This window comes from Balaenoptera borealis (genome assembly GCF_965194805.1).
Source record: "Balaenoptera borealis genome assembly, chromosome: 4".
Classification (NCBI taxonomy): Eukaryota; Metazoa; Chordata; class Mammalia; order Artiodactyla; family Balaenopteridae; genus Balaenoptera; species Balaenoptera borealis.
In genome coordinates this window covers 43550595-43565929 of record NC_138861.1, presented here as the reverse complement: position 1 = coordinate 43565929, position 15335 = coordinate 43550595, and the positions used below count along the sequence as shown (strand labels likewise).

Here is a 15335-nt window from a genome sequence, read left to right as displayed (position 1 = left end):
CCATAAAAGCTATATGGCAACAACTGTCAAAGAAAAGAGAAAAAACAAAATGACTGTTTTTTTTCCCCTCTAAATAAGAGGAAAATTGAGTCTAAATAACTAAATTACCTCTACACTACTGAAAACTTAAAGTGTTTTCATAATCTTAATAATGATGTCACATATTTTCTATTTTTCCCATCTAAAAATGTCATTCCATTATTTATAAATTATTCAGATGAAAACATATTAAGAGGCAGAAGTATGAGCTGAAATCTTTTTTATAGCTTTGCTTTTTGATAACAAATTTTTATAGCAAGTTTTTATAAGTCAGACGATAATCCTTTTCTGATTTCAAAATTCTGCTCACCTCAATACCACCTCCACTTGGAAGTCTTCCCTGACGATCTTAGCAATGGACATGTATTTTCTTCTGGATATCTATAGAACTTTATATGTACCTATTTTTTAAAAGTCATTCATTGCTCCTGCCTTGCAGTCTGGTCACTCACATATGTTTTATTTCCTCCTCCAGCACCCGTCAGGGCTGGTAAACAGGAGCCCTCCCACTTACCAACACTAGTTGGTTCAGAGAGCTGCCTGGGGCGTGGGGACGGGGAAGGCTCGGAGGCCACAGGTGTGCTTAGTAGAAAAGAGCAACCTGATTAACGTCACTGTCTTCTAGTGGGGGTGGGCAGCACCTATGCCAGGCTTTGCTGGCCTTTGACACTGTTAAGATCTATATGCATTTTCTTCTCGTTGAATGCGCTACAGTTAAACGAAGGATTCCTCTATAAAGAGAGTGAAGGGCAGGAAGCGTAATAATAGTCAAGTTATCCTTTTATAGTTATGCTCATCACACAGGACTGTTACAGCCCCCTGGGAGGACCCTCACAAGCCCAGGCCCTGCTGCCTCTTTGCTCTCTGTTTCTCTCCTCCTCCAAAGATTTTCCCACTGTCCTCTTCCTTTTACCAAGGCTGGGCATTGAGGGAGGTGGGCGAGATGGGGATGGAGTCCCACCACTATGGTAGCAACTCTGGAGAGACTACACAGCAGGAAGCAGCCTTACAAGTAAGCAGCAGCGGGCACCATTTCCCCTCATCCTGCCCCGTCACCATGGCCCACTGTGCTCTCCTCTTTGCACAGGGACTTGACACCCATCTCAAAAGCTCAAGGCCTTTCCATTTACTCAGGTTAAAAGTACCTTCTTCCAGGAAGAGCTGGGGAAACGAAGCAGTGAAGAGAGAGTACCTTAGGGCGTTAAAATCCTATCCCCATCTAGCTATTCTAGCTGTCAACAATGGCAAATTGTTTTTAGAGTTTGGTTGCTCAATGGTTGTCTCTAAGTGCAAACTTTAGTCATTGGCCTACCACCTCTGCTGTTTTCTTATCCTCCCTCACATTTGAAATGCCTCACTTTGAAAAATTTAAATGAATTTCCTTACAAGGAAAGCTTTATATCACTTCTATAAGTGCAAACCAGTATGACTTGATGTAAACAGAAGGTAACTCTAAAAATATATACACAACTCTTAAAAGAAAAATGTCTTCCAGTGCACTGCCCAGGACCACCTGGCCTCCCCTTCAATGGAACACACATCACACTTTGAGAAGCTTGGTCTAGAATGTTATTAAACATTTTCTCTTTTCAGTAAGTGAGACATTGGTTTTCAATCACTTTAGTATTTCCTGGTTTGCTCATAATAAAGGTCAAATCTCTCTTCTCTCCTCTACCTAGTAAGAAAGATGTACTACTCTATTTGGGAGAGGGGGTGAGAGTTGTTTTCTCAGGAACACCAAGCGTGTGAAAGGATTCTAAGATGTATGAAATACACTACATGAATGCATGCCAGGGCTATTTCCCTCCCCACATCTGTTGCTGTAGCAGAGTCCTGATATCTAATTTTGTTTGAAAGGTCTTATAATGCAGAAAATTGAAAAAAGTGATCCATTTTAATTTACTGAATAGCCACGAAACGTTAAGCTTCAGAAAGCTCTGCCTCTCTAAGTTCAAGCAATTGCTTTTTTGAATTTCATTTTCAAGTTATCTCCATTTACACCAGTTTCAAATTAAGAAACTTATTGCCACCATATTTTGTTCACTTTTCTGACTCGCCAAAGTCTGTATGTCCAAATTAAAACCCGCATCTTTAAGGAGAAACAAAAATCTACTCTTTTCGGCTACCTCCCCTAGGTTCTGTGGGTATATATGAGTGTTATGTTTTCTCCCAGACTGAGTCCTCAATAAAAGCAGTTAAAAGTTAACAACAATTGATGTGTTTATGGTACCTTGACAGAATGATTATGGAAATCTGTAACAATAATCTCATTATTGCTATTTACAGCTGCGAAATGGGGACCTGAAATAAAGATAGGAAAAAATATGTGATGACCATAACAACTAAAATGATTACAACAACACAGTAGTTACGAAACTTCATATATTAACTTAGTTATTTAAGAAAGAACAAAGAATCGTAAACTCAGTCCTTGAAAGGTCATTCAGCCTGACCTCTGGCTCCAGATAACATGAATTCGATAGCATTCTACACTTGTGACTGTCTACTCTGCCTTCTTCCAGATCAAGCTAAGAGTTCCAGCAGCCCTCATGAAGTGGAATGAACAATAAGCAACAGGATTCATTCTCCGCACCACCATCTGAAAGTCACATCTGCCAGCTTCCCTGATAGTCACATAGGACCCTCAGCTCTCACTGAGGAGAGACATAGTAACTCTTAGCACCAATATGTAACATTTTTTTCAAGTAGAGCAGAAACCCATACTTTATAATTTTGGGTGACATTCAGAACCTGGCAGAACTGGAGACAAAGCATAAAAGAAAGGTTATGCAAATTAACGTGAATTGCCAAAAGCATCCTTTCCAAAAGAAAATTAATCAACTGTTTTCAGCCTCTTCTTGCAGATGTAAAAAAGGAAGTGATTGCAAAGTGGCACACCAGAAAAAGAAGGAAAAGAGACCGCCCTTCCTGTGCTTAGCAAATATTCTAAACTCCTGCTCTCTTATAATCACCTAGACAGGTGAAAAGTACTCTCATTCAGAAGCTCTTTAAATAAAGCTAGGTGGAACCAGGAGGTTCTCCATGGTTCCTCAAACATTTTTATTTAAAAAATATTTTATTAAAGCTTATATTTTATTTAATGTTAATATTCGAAAGTTAGACTTCTGAGTTGTAAACTGCCACCAATAAAAGCCACACATGGGCTGCAGTTGAACTTACTGTGGGCGGAGTCATTGAGCAGCATCTAACCATGCTTTCGCTTAGTTTCCATCCCCAGTATCTTTCCCAAAGCCAGCAAAAACTCTGGGGATGAGGCGTCTTCAACATGCTCCAACATCATGCAAATGTGAGCAGAAGAGGCATAAAAAAGGGGGTTTACATATTACCATCGAGTGTACCTGCAAACTGCCTGTCCCCATTTCCTCGGCTACCAAACCTGGTGACTATTTTCCCGTTTGGCTGGAAGATAAACACGCAGCACGCCTTGTTATCCACCACGATGATGTGCCCATTGCGGTCCACAGAAACTCCTTTGGGCCCCATCAACTTTCCTGATCCGATTTTTGTCTGTTAGAAACAAGTGCAGAAATGAAGTTGAAAGCACTACAGAACATGAAGACAGACACTGGTGTCAGCAAACATTTACTTGACTGTTCAAACAGAGGTGCACAGTGCCACAATGAGTGTCTGTCTTGGAAAACTGTCTTTGTCACATCCATTATCTGTTACCGATATTTATAGGAAATCATTTTTTTAAGGAATCACTACCAAAAATGTTCTAGAATCTCCTTAACTAGGGCCACAGTTCCCTTGTAAAGAGGCAGTGTGGTATAGCAAGAGATCACCGGGTGAGGAGTAGGAAGACGTCCCACACCTGTCACTTGCTTCAGACACACCTGATACAGCACAAATGGATTTAATTTCCTTAAGATTCAGATTCCTTATATATTAAAAATGTCAAAAAATGACTTCAGTCACTTCCATTGATATTTCTGGAATATGTATTAAATAAAATAAAGTAGGTAAAGTGTTTAGTGTAGAGCAGAGCACATGTTAAGCGGTCATTAAAGGGAAGGAGTCACTGTCATTATTATATGGCGTAATTAATATCGAAATTGCGAGGCATCTGCCATTGAACTTTACTACAATTAAGTTCCACACGGGTGGGAATCATGTCTGTTTTATCCAGCACTGTGTACTCAGAGCCTAGCACACTTCTTGGTGCCTAACAGGTACTCAACAAATATTTGTTCAATATATTAACTTCCAAAGTCTAGCATTGTTACAGGGTAATAATGATGATTGGTTCCAGTTTTCACAGTATTTTAAAATGACAGAAAAGCATTAGATTTCTATTAAACATATACCATATGCATTTAAAATCTTACTCATTTTTCTGACTAGACTATAGTATGTATATAAATGTCTGTTTGTTGCAAGATACATCATGTCTTATACCTTTACTTTTCTACCTCCATTTTCTAGAGTATTTATAAAGTAGTACTTTACTCATTCACCCATTTATTCACTAATTCTACAAACACTGATAGAGCACCCACTACATGGCACCTGGTAGACAAAGATGAGTTAGACACAGCGCCTACCCTCAACAACATCTCAGTTGCACTGTCTACCGTGACGTTTTTAAAGTGACTGGTGTCAAATGTTCAATTTGGTAGATTTGGGAGAATTCAGTAGGCTATCTCAGAAGCCATGTGGAACAATGACCTGATGAGACAGGTCAAGGAAGGAGAAGGAGCACCCAAGGCGAGGGAGCGGTGGGCAAGAGGGACTGGGAGGTGGCAGGGACGGCAAGAACCGCAGTCCTCCCCGGCACCAGGATGGAAAAGGTCAGGGCGAAGCAGATCTCTCTGTGCTTTTATGAAGGACCTTCAGATATGTTACTGAACAAAGCAAGGTACAGAACAGTGTGTAGTCTGAGCCCATCTGTATTAAAGATGTGTTTGTATGTATACATATTCCTGGAAGAGAAAGTAAGAAACCAAATAGTGTTTATATCTCCCAAAGTGATATTAGTGATGATAGGAAGAACTCTTATTTTATACTTCTCTGTAGGCCTATTTGAAAAATCTATTTGCATTGTTACTTTTTAACTTAAAAATTTAAACCCTAAAAAAATTACATTCTCAAAGGTTCTGTTTTAGTCTCCTTATTTTCCCTCTCTCTGTTAATGCTGTCTGATAGGAATGTAATATAAGCTACATATGTAACTTAAAGTTTGCTAGTAGCCACATCAAAAAAAGAAAAAGAAACAGGGAGAATTCATTTTAGTTATATATTTATTTAACCCAATATAACCAAAAGGTACCATTTCAATATGTAGTCAATATAAAAATTATTAATGAGCTATTTTACATTCTTTTTGGGGGACTAAGTCTTTGAAATCCAGTGTGTATTTTACACTCATGGCACATCTCAATTCAGACCAGCCCCCTTTCAAGAACTCAGTATCCACATGTGGCTTGTGGCTACCATATTGGACAGTGCAACTCTACACACTTCTAAAATCTCATTTATGCTATGGCATCAACTTTCACCTCCATGTGTAAGATTCTCAAATCCATATCTTTAGTCATGGCCTATTTTACAGGTTATCACCTCAAACTCAACCAATGTCAAACCAAAAAACCAAAAAAAAGATAAAAAAGAAACTCCAAATTAGCACCTCCTGATTTCCTAATTACTTTTATGACACCACAGTTAGTCCAGTCGACCAGGATCAAAATTTCAGAGCAAGATTCATCCTTTCTTTCACCAGTTTGAACCTCAGTTTCCTCATCTATAAACTGGCAGCTATGCTATTTACCTCCTGGGTCATGCAGATTCTGAAGGATAAAGGAGACTGTCAATCACGATCTCCTTCTCTACCACCCTATCCAGCTGACATTATACTTGACTGGCAGGATTATCTTCTTTCCCCCAAACACATGAAGATACGTGCAGAGAGAGTATGGGGAGAGGGATGGGGACCTTTCCACAGTGGAGGTTCAGACTTTGTAGGATCTTGTAAGTTTATAAATGACTGAGATTCAGATTTGATCTCTTTAGAATAAAGAGGTACATTTACTTAGGAAGGAAACACTGGCATTCTTGCAAGGGAATCTGTTGGTTAATTTAATTCTGATTTTGCGATCTAGCCCAAAGATCAGAGACTATAACATAATAGCTTGCAAAAAATATTATATACTTTCTTTCATGTCAGATGGTAGATATGTCAGTAGAGATCAAAAGGAAGAGAGGAAACTCTTGAGTATTAACAAGAATATTATCACTACTTAATATTATGAACAGTGTTTGTTACTTAGAATGACTCAGCCATGTAATACCAAGTGGATGATAACTATGTAGCATAAAAACAGAAAATAAGGGGCCAGTGCCATTCTATTATATAATGAGAACTAGTGCACGTCTAAAAGAAGAAACTTAAATGCTGAACCAAAACCTCTTTTCCTTCCATTTCCTTTCATCACTCCCCCTTTAGCTGCACTAGATTCTACCAAGTGGAATAAGACAATGTGTCCTGACAATGTGTCCGCCATCTTAAACAGAACAATAAGCAAGGATATTTTAGACCCTGGCTTTGGAAAAGTTAAATGAAAGTATTTAACTCAACAAATAGGTCCTTAAATTGAAGAGGGAAGAGATGAGATATTTTAGAATATGTGGTGGCCAGGGGTCTCTGTATCTGCTCTGGGCTCACAAAAGTTTCCTAGATGGAGGGAAGATGGAAAGGAAAAAATTCGAGGCAGAGAGGAATGAAAATCAGGGCTAAGAAGTTGGTGAGTAAAAGAAAGAAAAGCAGATAAGAAATTATATCCCTAGAACTACTAGGAATAAATACAGAGAATCCACATTTGTGTTAAAAGTTTGTCTTTCTGAGCACCTGTTTAATTTTACTGAATTCCACTGAAGAAGAAAATGAGTCTCTCTCTGTTTATGGTCATAGTCATCAGACTTGGAGGAAATCCCATTAAACTACAAAAGTGTTTTCACTTGCTATCCTTTTACCCTTTGGGTTTTGATCAGTATCTATTAAAAAAAGGGAATATGATGAAACTACACCATATCCATTCCCCCAATCCTCTAGGGGGCATGAGTGTTCTTCCGTGTTTATTCCAATTGTTACCAACAGTATTCCAACTATCAGAATCCAGTTCTTCCAGGAAGAAAGCCTATTACATTTAGAACACTGAACCACTGAATGAAAAATGCTTAATTTAGGAAACCCTTCTCTCTTAAATATAAAACCTTTGTTTCAATTTAATGTATTAGATACAAAATATTTCAATAAAGTAGATATAAAACTGTTTCAATAACTATTTTAGTGTTAGTTTCTAAATTTAAAAAGACAGGTCATAGTTTTGCTAGGGTATGAAACCAGAACAAATGAGTTGTCTCCAAACTAAAAGGGTATTTTCAAGAGGTCGCTTAAGAGTGTTCATTCTATTGATGTTAAACCTGTCATATTTGGGTATGTCTTACCACAAATACAATTATGAAAACAGAAAAGAAGGGGAGGAAGTTAGAAATGCAGAAAGGCAAAAGAACTTTCTGTGTATATGGCCATCATACAGAGTCATCAAATCTCTAGTGGGACAAAACAAATCAATGACAATTGAAGATTCTTGTGCAATACGGTAGAATTAGAGATGACAGCTTTTATTCTCCTAGATTGAAAACATGCTGCCCCATGCAAAACAGAGGCTCCAACCTGAGGGTGAATAATTACATAAGTAACTTCTTTTAATAAAAATGATGAGGTGACTGTGGTGATCCAATGACTTTAAAAAGGAAAATATAAATTCCTCCAATAAGAGACTAATGAGTGAACTTCGTGTATCTTCTGGATTCCAGAATCGATTATGAAGAGCATCATCTCTGTAAGTTTGGACAAAGAAGGAGTGACTACCAGGAGGTGGTATGAGGTCATGAAGCCAAAATCACAGCTGATCAAACAGACGTCATGTTTTGGGCAGGGTCATTAGAGGCACTGGAAAAGAACTCTTCTTCGATGCCTATTTCATACAAGGCACATATACAATCCAGAAATAAAATCTCATGTAACCCTTACCCAAATCCTATAAGACAGATTTTTTAAATCCAAATTTGAAATATGAGGCTATCGAGGCTCAAGGAAGTCATATAATTTGCCAAAGGCCAAACAGTTAATAAACCGTAGAGCTGGGATTCCAACGGTTTGATCTGAGTTAAAGCTGATGTTGTCAACAGAAAGAGTAGCCTGGACGGGGGAATGTGGAAGGCATAGTGAACATGGCCTTCAAAATACCTGTGACAAAGTGTTTCATAATCTTCTTGTGAACAAATGTAGAAAATGGGCTGGATGACAATATTCTTTGATGACACCTTAGAAGAGAGATCTCTGTTGTCATCAAAGGGCTCTCTACTCTTCAGTGACTGACCAGATGAAGAAACAGAGGATGATGCTGGGAGTAACAGCAAGTGCAGCAAATGATGGGATCCCTCCAAGTGTAGCTCACTCACATTTTTTCCATGAAGCTGGCCCCCGTTTTCTTTTCCCTCCAATTCCTATATCATATACTATAACACTATGGTTCTAGATTGTACCAAACAATTTATGATTGCTTAAAGGCTGACATGAATTGTTTTCTGTTATCTCTTGTGTATTTGTATTTTTTCCTCAAAAGGCTTCTACAGTTTTAAAAGGTAGGGACAATGTCTTATTAATTCTGTTTCTCCCATATCATCTATCACAGAAAGTACTGATAGATAGGAACTGAGAAAGTAGAAGGAACTTCATAAATGACAACTTGTAGGCTAATTTGGGAAATATAAATTGCCTCTTAATAACCTTTTCTAAAGGTTGTTGTTTTTCATTGAATTGAGGTAAACCTGACGGTATTAAAAAAAAAAAAAAAAAGCATTATCCATGACATTTTCCACAGAACTAAAACAAATAGTCCAAAACTTTATATGGAACCATAAAAGACCCAGAATTGCCAAAGCAATCCTGTGGAAAAAAACAAAGCAGGATGCATAACTCTCCCAGACTTCAGACAATACTACAAAGCTACAGTAATCAAGACAGTGTGGTACTGGTACAAAAACAGACATATGGATCAATGGAACAGAATACAGAGCCCAGAAATAAACCCACACACCTACAGTCAGTTAATCTTCAACAAAGGAGGCAAGAGTATAAAATGGGAAAAAGTCTCTTCAGCAAGTGGTGCTGGGAAAGTTGGACAGTCACATGTAAGTCAATGAAGTTGGAACACACCCTCACACCATACACAAAAATAAACTCAAAATGGCTTAAAGACTTAAATGTAAGACATGACACCATAAAACTCCTAGAAGAGAGCACAGGCAAAACATTCTCTGACATAAATCGTGCCAATGTTTTCTTAGGTCAGTCTCCCAAGGCAATAGAAATAAAAACAGAAATAAACAAATGGGACCTAATCAAACTTACAAGCTGTTTGCACAGCAAAGGAAACTATAAAAAAAAATAAAAAACCCACAAAAAAACCAAAAAGACAACCTACAGAATGGGAGAAAATATCAATATTTGCAAATGATGTGACTGACAAGGGCTTAATCTCCAAAATATACAAACAACTCATACAACTCAACAACAAAAAAACAAACAACCCAATAAAAAAATGCACAGAAGAACTTAATAGACATTTCTCCAAAGAAGACATACACATGGCCAGTAGGCACATGAAAAGACGCTCAACATCACTAATTATTAGAGAAATGCAAATCAAAACTGCAATGAGGTACCACCTCACACTGGTCAGAACGGCCATCATTAAAAAGTCTACAAATAACAAATGCTGGAGAGGGTGTGGAGAAAAAGGAACCCTCCTACACTGTTGGTGGGAATGTAAATTGGTGCAGCCACTATGGAAAACAGTATGGAGGTTCCTCAGAAAACTAAAAATAGAACTACCATATGATCCTGCAATCCCACTCCTGGGCATATACCCGGACAAAACTATAATTCAAAAAGACACATGCACCCCTATGTTCATACCAGCACTACTCACAATAGCCAAGACATGGAAACAAACTAAATGTCCATCGACAGATGAATGGATAAAGAAGATGTGGTACATATATACAATAAAATACCACTCAGCCATTAAAAAGAACAAAATAATGCCATCTGCAGCAACATGGACGTAACTAGAGATTATCATACTAAGTGAAGTAATTCAGAAAGAGAAAGACAAATACCATATATCACTTATATATGGAATCTGAAATATGGCACAAATGAACCTATCTATGAAACAGAAACAGACTCACAGACATAGAGAACAGACTTGCGGTTGCCAAGAAGGAGTGGGGGAGGGAGAGGGATGTACTGGGAGCTTGGAGTTAGTAGATGCAAACTGTTACATTTAGAATGGATAAACAACAAGGTCTTACTGTATAGCACAGGGAACTATATCTAATCCCCTGGGATAAATTATAATGGAAAAGAATATTTTAAAAAATGTATAAAAGAAAGCAACTGAGCAAACTAATTGCTTTATAAAATGAAGCCACATTTAGGTTATACATGAGTAGATTTATGACAATGTCATTGTGACTCTCACTTCATTAAACTTAGATGTAATGAAGTCAAGATGTCTTTACATATGAAAAACTGAATATTTTATTGGATCTGAGATCCAAAGAAAAAGACAATTTCATCTTGTATTTCCTGTCCCTTCTCTCAACTGGCCAGTTGTAGTTAATCTTACCTTAAACTTCCCATCTGATGAGAAGATGCTAACCCACTTATTATCATAATCTGCAATGATTATGTCCCCACTGGGATGCAAAGCTACTCCCGTGGGCCGCTGCAGCTGCCCGGGAGAGCGTCCTCGTATGCCAAAACGACTTTTGAACTGTCCATCATTGGAAAATATCTGGAAAACAAATTACAATCATTGGAATGTGAACTAGCATAGAAATGAGTGGGAAAGACAGGCAAGAACATCTGTCATAAGTACTACAGGTCAGAACATGCAAACTCTATTTGAAGAAAAGTCTATACACACATCATAAGCTTCCCTTTCTTTCCTTGCATCTTAAGTCTTAAGTAGGAAACTATGCAGGTCTATCTATTTATCAGTGTAAGCGGTTAAAGGTATACAATTAGGGGCCATACCTGCACGCACTGGTTGTTACTGTCTGCAATTAATATCTTCCCATTTGTAGATGCTGCTACCCCTTGAAGATTTGTAAATTCCCCTTTATTTCTTCCTTTGGTTCCTAAAAATAAACGATAAAACCACAGAAAATTAAACAATAGAGAGTTAGATTTCTCAGTTTCGGCAAGAGAACATTCAGTCTTCTATAGGTAGCCTGAGAATGTAATGTTTTTTTAAATTACACTTAAAAAAAAAAGAGGAACCCCTCCCCTGACTTAATCCATATTCTACTAAACTTCTCTTCCAGACCAATTCTGTAAAGTCTTTGCAAAATCACCTTTTGGGGGGAAAATACCAATCTTCTCTTATTAAACTATAGTTGCATATTAACATGATTAAAATATATTTAGATTTCACAAAGACACAATTATAAAAACTAATGTTACAATTGAGGACACTTTCTGGGAGCGGGCCTTATTTGAGAGCTGTGCCAAAATCCCACCCTCTCACTCAGCAGCTCTTAGACACCTGGACACTTGACTTCCAGCACTTTTAACAAATCGTAAGGTCAGAGATGTTATAAAACTAGCGGACTGATTTTCATACACTGGAGTGATTTATTTTCAAAGACTCGGTATCTCATAAGCTGTGTATCTTTCTTGTAAAAGATATCCTGACCATGTTTTCTAGATTAAATAAATAAGAAAGGCAAAAGAAAATTAATTAATCCAAGTCATACTCTCATCCTTCTAGAGTTTCTTATGGAAGAGATGAAGCAGGAGAAAAAATAAAGCTAAGGTGACTACAGTTAACAGATGTTTGTTTTTGTTTCAAATGAAGTGTTTATAACTTATTTTAATAAGACCATGCAAATATTAACAGAAGGAACTTTGCTCAGAAATGACCAGGAAGGAGGTTTAAACTTTCATAGTTGGAGACAGCGCTATGCCTCAGTTTTATCATTTCATTCATATTCAAAATAGCAACTTGATATTTGTTTTTAGAGGTCAATGCAGGGCCTCAGGAAACAGTAGAAAAGATATACTGCCGATGGCCAATGTCAAGCTCATGCTTAGACTGCTTAGGAACAGGTAGACTCTTCTGAAACTGGTTTTTGCATTTAGGAAGTAAAACTGCGATGTAATTAAACTCAGAACAAAATCAACAACAGAACTGCTGGGTGGACCATCTTATCACCTTGTTCTCACCAGACCTACAGGGTAGTTGCTTTATTGAGATCCTGGACCCTAACAAGATGACTCACCGCCTCTCTATCTCTTCCTAACATGAAACAAAACTCTGAGATCCAGATCCTCAAAAGAATGTCTTCTAGGTTGCAGGACAAACGATTCTACTTTATTTCAGATGTTTCAGCAGAGATGATCTTTATACCTGATCTGCACAGAATCCCTATAGTATTCAAGTCCATGGGATCAGCTAACACTCTAAAAATGGTGTGTTGGCATCTGTTGGTGGGTGGCAGGGAAAGGGGTGGTTGGCCCCTGAAGGAGGTATGTGCCCACTTTGTATTAGCTTTTGGTCATTCCTTCTGATGTCTGAGTAACACCTGGTTAACAGGTACAGCAAAACCGAAGGACCAGGAAAAGAAACAATTCTTCTAAAATGCTCAGTTTATAAATACTTTTTAAAAGGTAGTGGGGGCAAGGCCAGGTCTCTCAAGAATAAAAACTTAATTCATCAAAAACATTGATAAAGGGCTTCCCTGGTGGCGCAGTGGTTAAGAACCCACCTGCCAATGCAGGGGACATGGGTTCGAGCCCTGGTCCAGGAAGATCCCACATGCCGCAGAGTAACTAAGCCCGTGTGCCACAGCTGCTGAGCCTGTGCTCTAGAGCCCGCAAGCCACAACTACTGAAGCGCGCACGCCTAGAGCCTGTGCTCAGCAACAAGAGAAGCCACCACAGTGAGAAGCCCACGTACCGCAACGAAGAGTAGCCCCCGCTCGCCGCAACTTGAAAAAGCCTGCGCCCAGCAACAAAGACCCAACACAGCCAAAAAAAAAGAAAAAAAAAACAGGTTGATAAATAGAAGCATGGAAATTATTAGTGGGATCAAGAACTGAGGACCAAATAAAGAAACATAATAAAAAAGAGTCCTACCAGTGAGACTGGAGAAGAATTGACCGTAAAGAAAAACCCAGGCTGCTCTAGATCCTGCTTTTGTAAAATTGGAAGTGCACCCATGGCTCAGAGGACATACAGGCAGGGGAAAGAAATACTGAAAACGGGGAGGGGAGTAAGAAGCATCTGCACAGAGTACATGAGCATTGGTTTGCTGTCCTTAAACCTGCCTGCTGCCCTCTTCTATTTAAACTTTGGTCCATCCTGCTGAGGACAAAGCCTATTCTATTCAGAGAAGGCTCTGCAGGCAGCAGCAGTTGAGTTTTGAAATGAAAGGAAAAATGGAGACACGTGCTTTAGTAGAAGTTCAGGGGTGCCTTAGTCAAAGAGATTTAATTGTCCTTTGGAAAAAATAGAGGTGATGCTGAAGGAAGGAAAATATATGAGCAAAAAATACTAGCACTTTTTTTTTCTCTGCGGAAATAAACACACATTTTTGAGTGTCAGTATAAATGGGAAAGAATTGTACTTGGGGGTATAATTTTAAAACTTGGGAAGACATTTAGTTGGACTCTGTACCAGTACCACTTGGACCAAGGAGAAGGAAGATTCTGCCCAGTGTGAAATGAATGTGAGGATGCTCAGTACCTGCCATGAGAGCAACACACCTGCATTGCAGAGGACCACACTGCTGGCAGGAGGTTCTCCGACCCCCTCCAAGCTCCAGGCCGATGTGTTGGCCCCCCTGTTATTCTTGGTCTCAAGTCAACTAGAGCTTGAGTCTGCTGCCCCACAGGTAAATAAAAAATCACAGGGTTGGAGGCACATCTGTTAGTCCCAGATTGCTTACATACTTTTGAAAGAGCTAGATGCAACAGGCATTGCCATTTAAATTTTATACTTGTTTTAAAAAATCTTTCTCTTTAAGCCACAGGGCTCGGTTTCCAAATAGCTGGGGTTGGCATTTTCGTAACAACACTTGATTCTTATGAGCATCTTTTGTCCTGTCAGAGCTATTGATCATCATTTTTCTTTGTTTTTACAAAAAACTTTGTGTTTTTTTAAGTACAGCAGGAACATAGTGTTACTCCTAAGGATTAAAGGAAATCTACCAGCATACTCTTGAGGGACAATTAATGCTGACTATTTTTACTAGCAGTTAAACTACAAAGATCTTAATGTTGAGTAATGATGAAGAACTACAGCATAGTATCATTATGCTGAAATGCCCAAAGTCCAAGTGTTTGTAAAGTGTCTTGGGACCAAAATAAAAGTGTCTTGCGACCAAAATAAAATAAACAGAAATTCCAGAAGTTAGAAATAATTTGGGGTCATGAGTCCCTCTTTAAAATATTTAGTAAATACTATTTAGTCTATAGAAAATTTCCCCACCCTCCACAAAGTATTCTAAATAATGAAAACTAGTTCTTTCATAACAAATATAAATGTAACATAAAACATATACAGTAGTTATAAAATCTTTTCCTGTCTACTCTGATGTAAAAGATTTCACTTGATGGTTAGATTTTGGCTAGTAAAATGAGTAATGTGAGTTTTAAAAGTAATTATAAACAATTTGACAACAATTCCATAAGATAATTATACTTGTTTTCCCCAGACATCCCAGATTTTAAACTAGCCTATGAAGCACAGAATGAATTTTCAAACCAACAGCTTCTCATCTGTGCTCCTGCCCTTGCCTCCAGGAAGATGACAGAAGTAAGGTCCCTGGATTGAAATAGGGGATCAATAACTGTAAATTTCTCTCACCCCCACTCCAACTTAGTAAGAAAATTAATGCTAAATGAAACTAGATACTTAGAATGGGATAATGCAAGAGGATGAAATTGAGCCAAACATAGGGTCTAACACAGGATCTTTAACCAAGCACATGTTTAATGTATGTTTGCTGATCTTTAACCAAGTACGTGTTTAATGTATGTTTGCTGAATGAATGAGTCCCTAAATGAATTATTAATGACTGAGTAAATTACAACCCACATTACATCATGGGAAAAGGAAGTGTTCAGTAATATTTACAGCACTTTCATATACATTCTCTTGTGCGCTCACTATAACAACCCCAAGAGTTAGCAGGATAAAT

At 38.2% G+C, this 15335-nt stretch overlaps 1 protein-coding gene across 15 annotated transcripts in view; it reads right to left on the bottom strand.

Moving 5' to 3' along the window:
- Window positions 1-15335, bottom strand: part of TRIM2 (tripartite motif containing 2) — a 193769-nt gene that overhangs the window by 105010 nt on the left and 73424 nt on the right. For 9 of the 15 annotated variants that reach the window (XM_082391519.1, XM_082391520.1, XM_082391510.1 and 6 more), the window contains 2 exons: window positions 11168-11271; window positions 10758-10925 (listed from right to left, as the gene is read on the bottom strand). In XM_082391519.1, the coding sequence (XP_082247645.1) occupies window positions 10758-10925; window positions 11168-11271 (272 nt within the window). The other 6 variants (XM_082391522.1, XM_082391521.1, XR_014244519.1 and 3 more) reach the window with 5 other exon arrangements.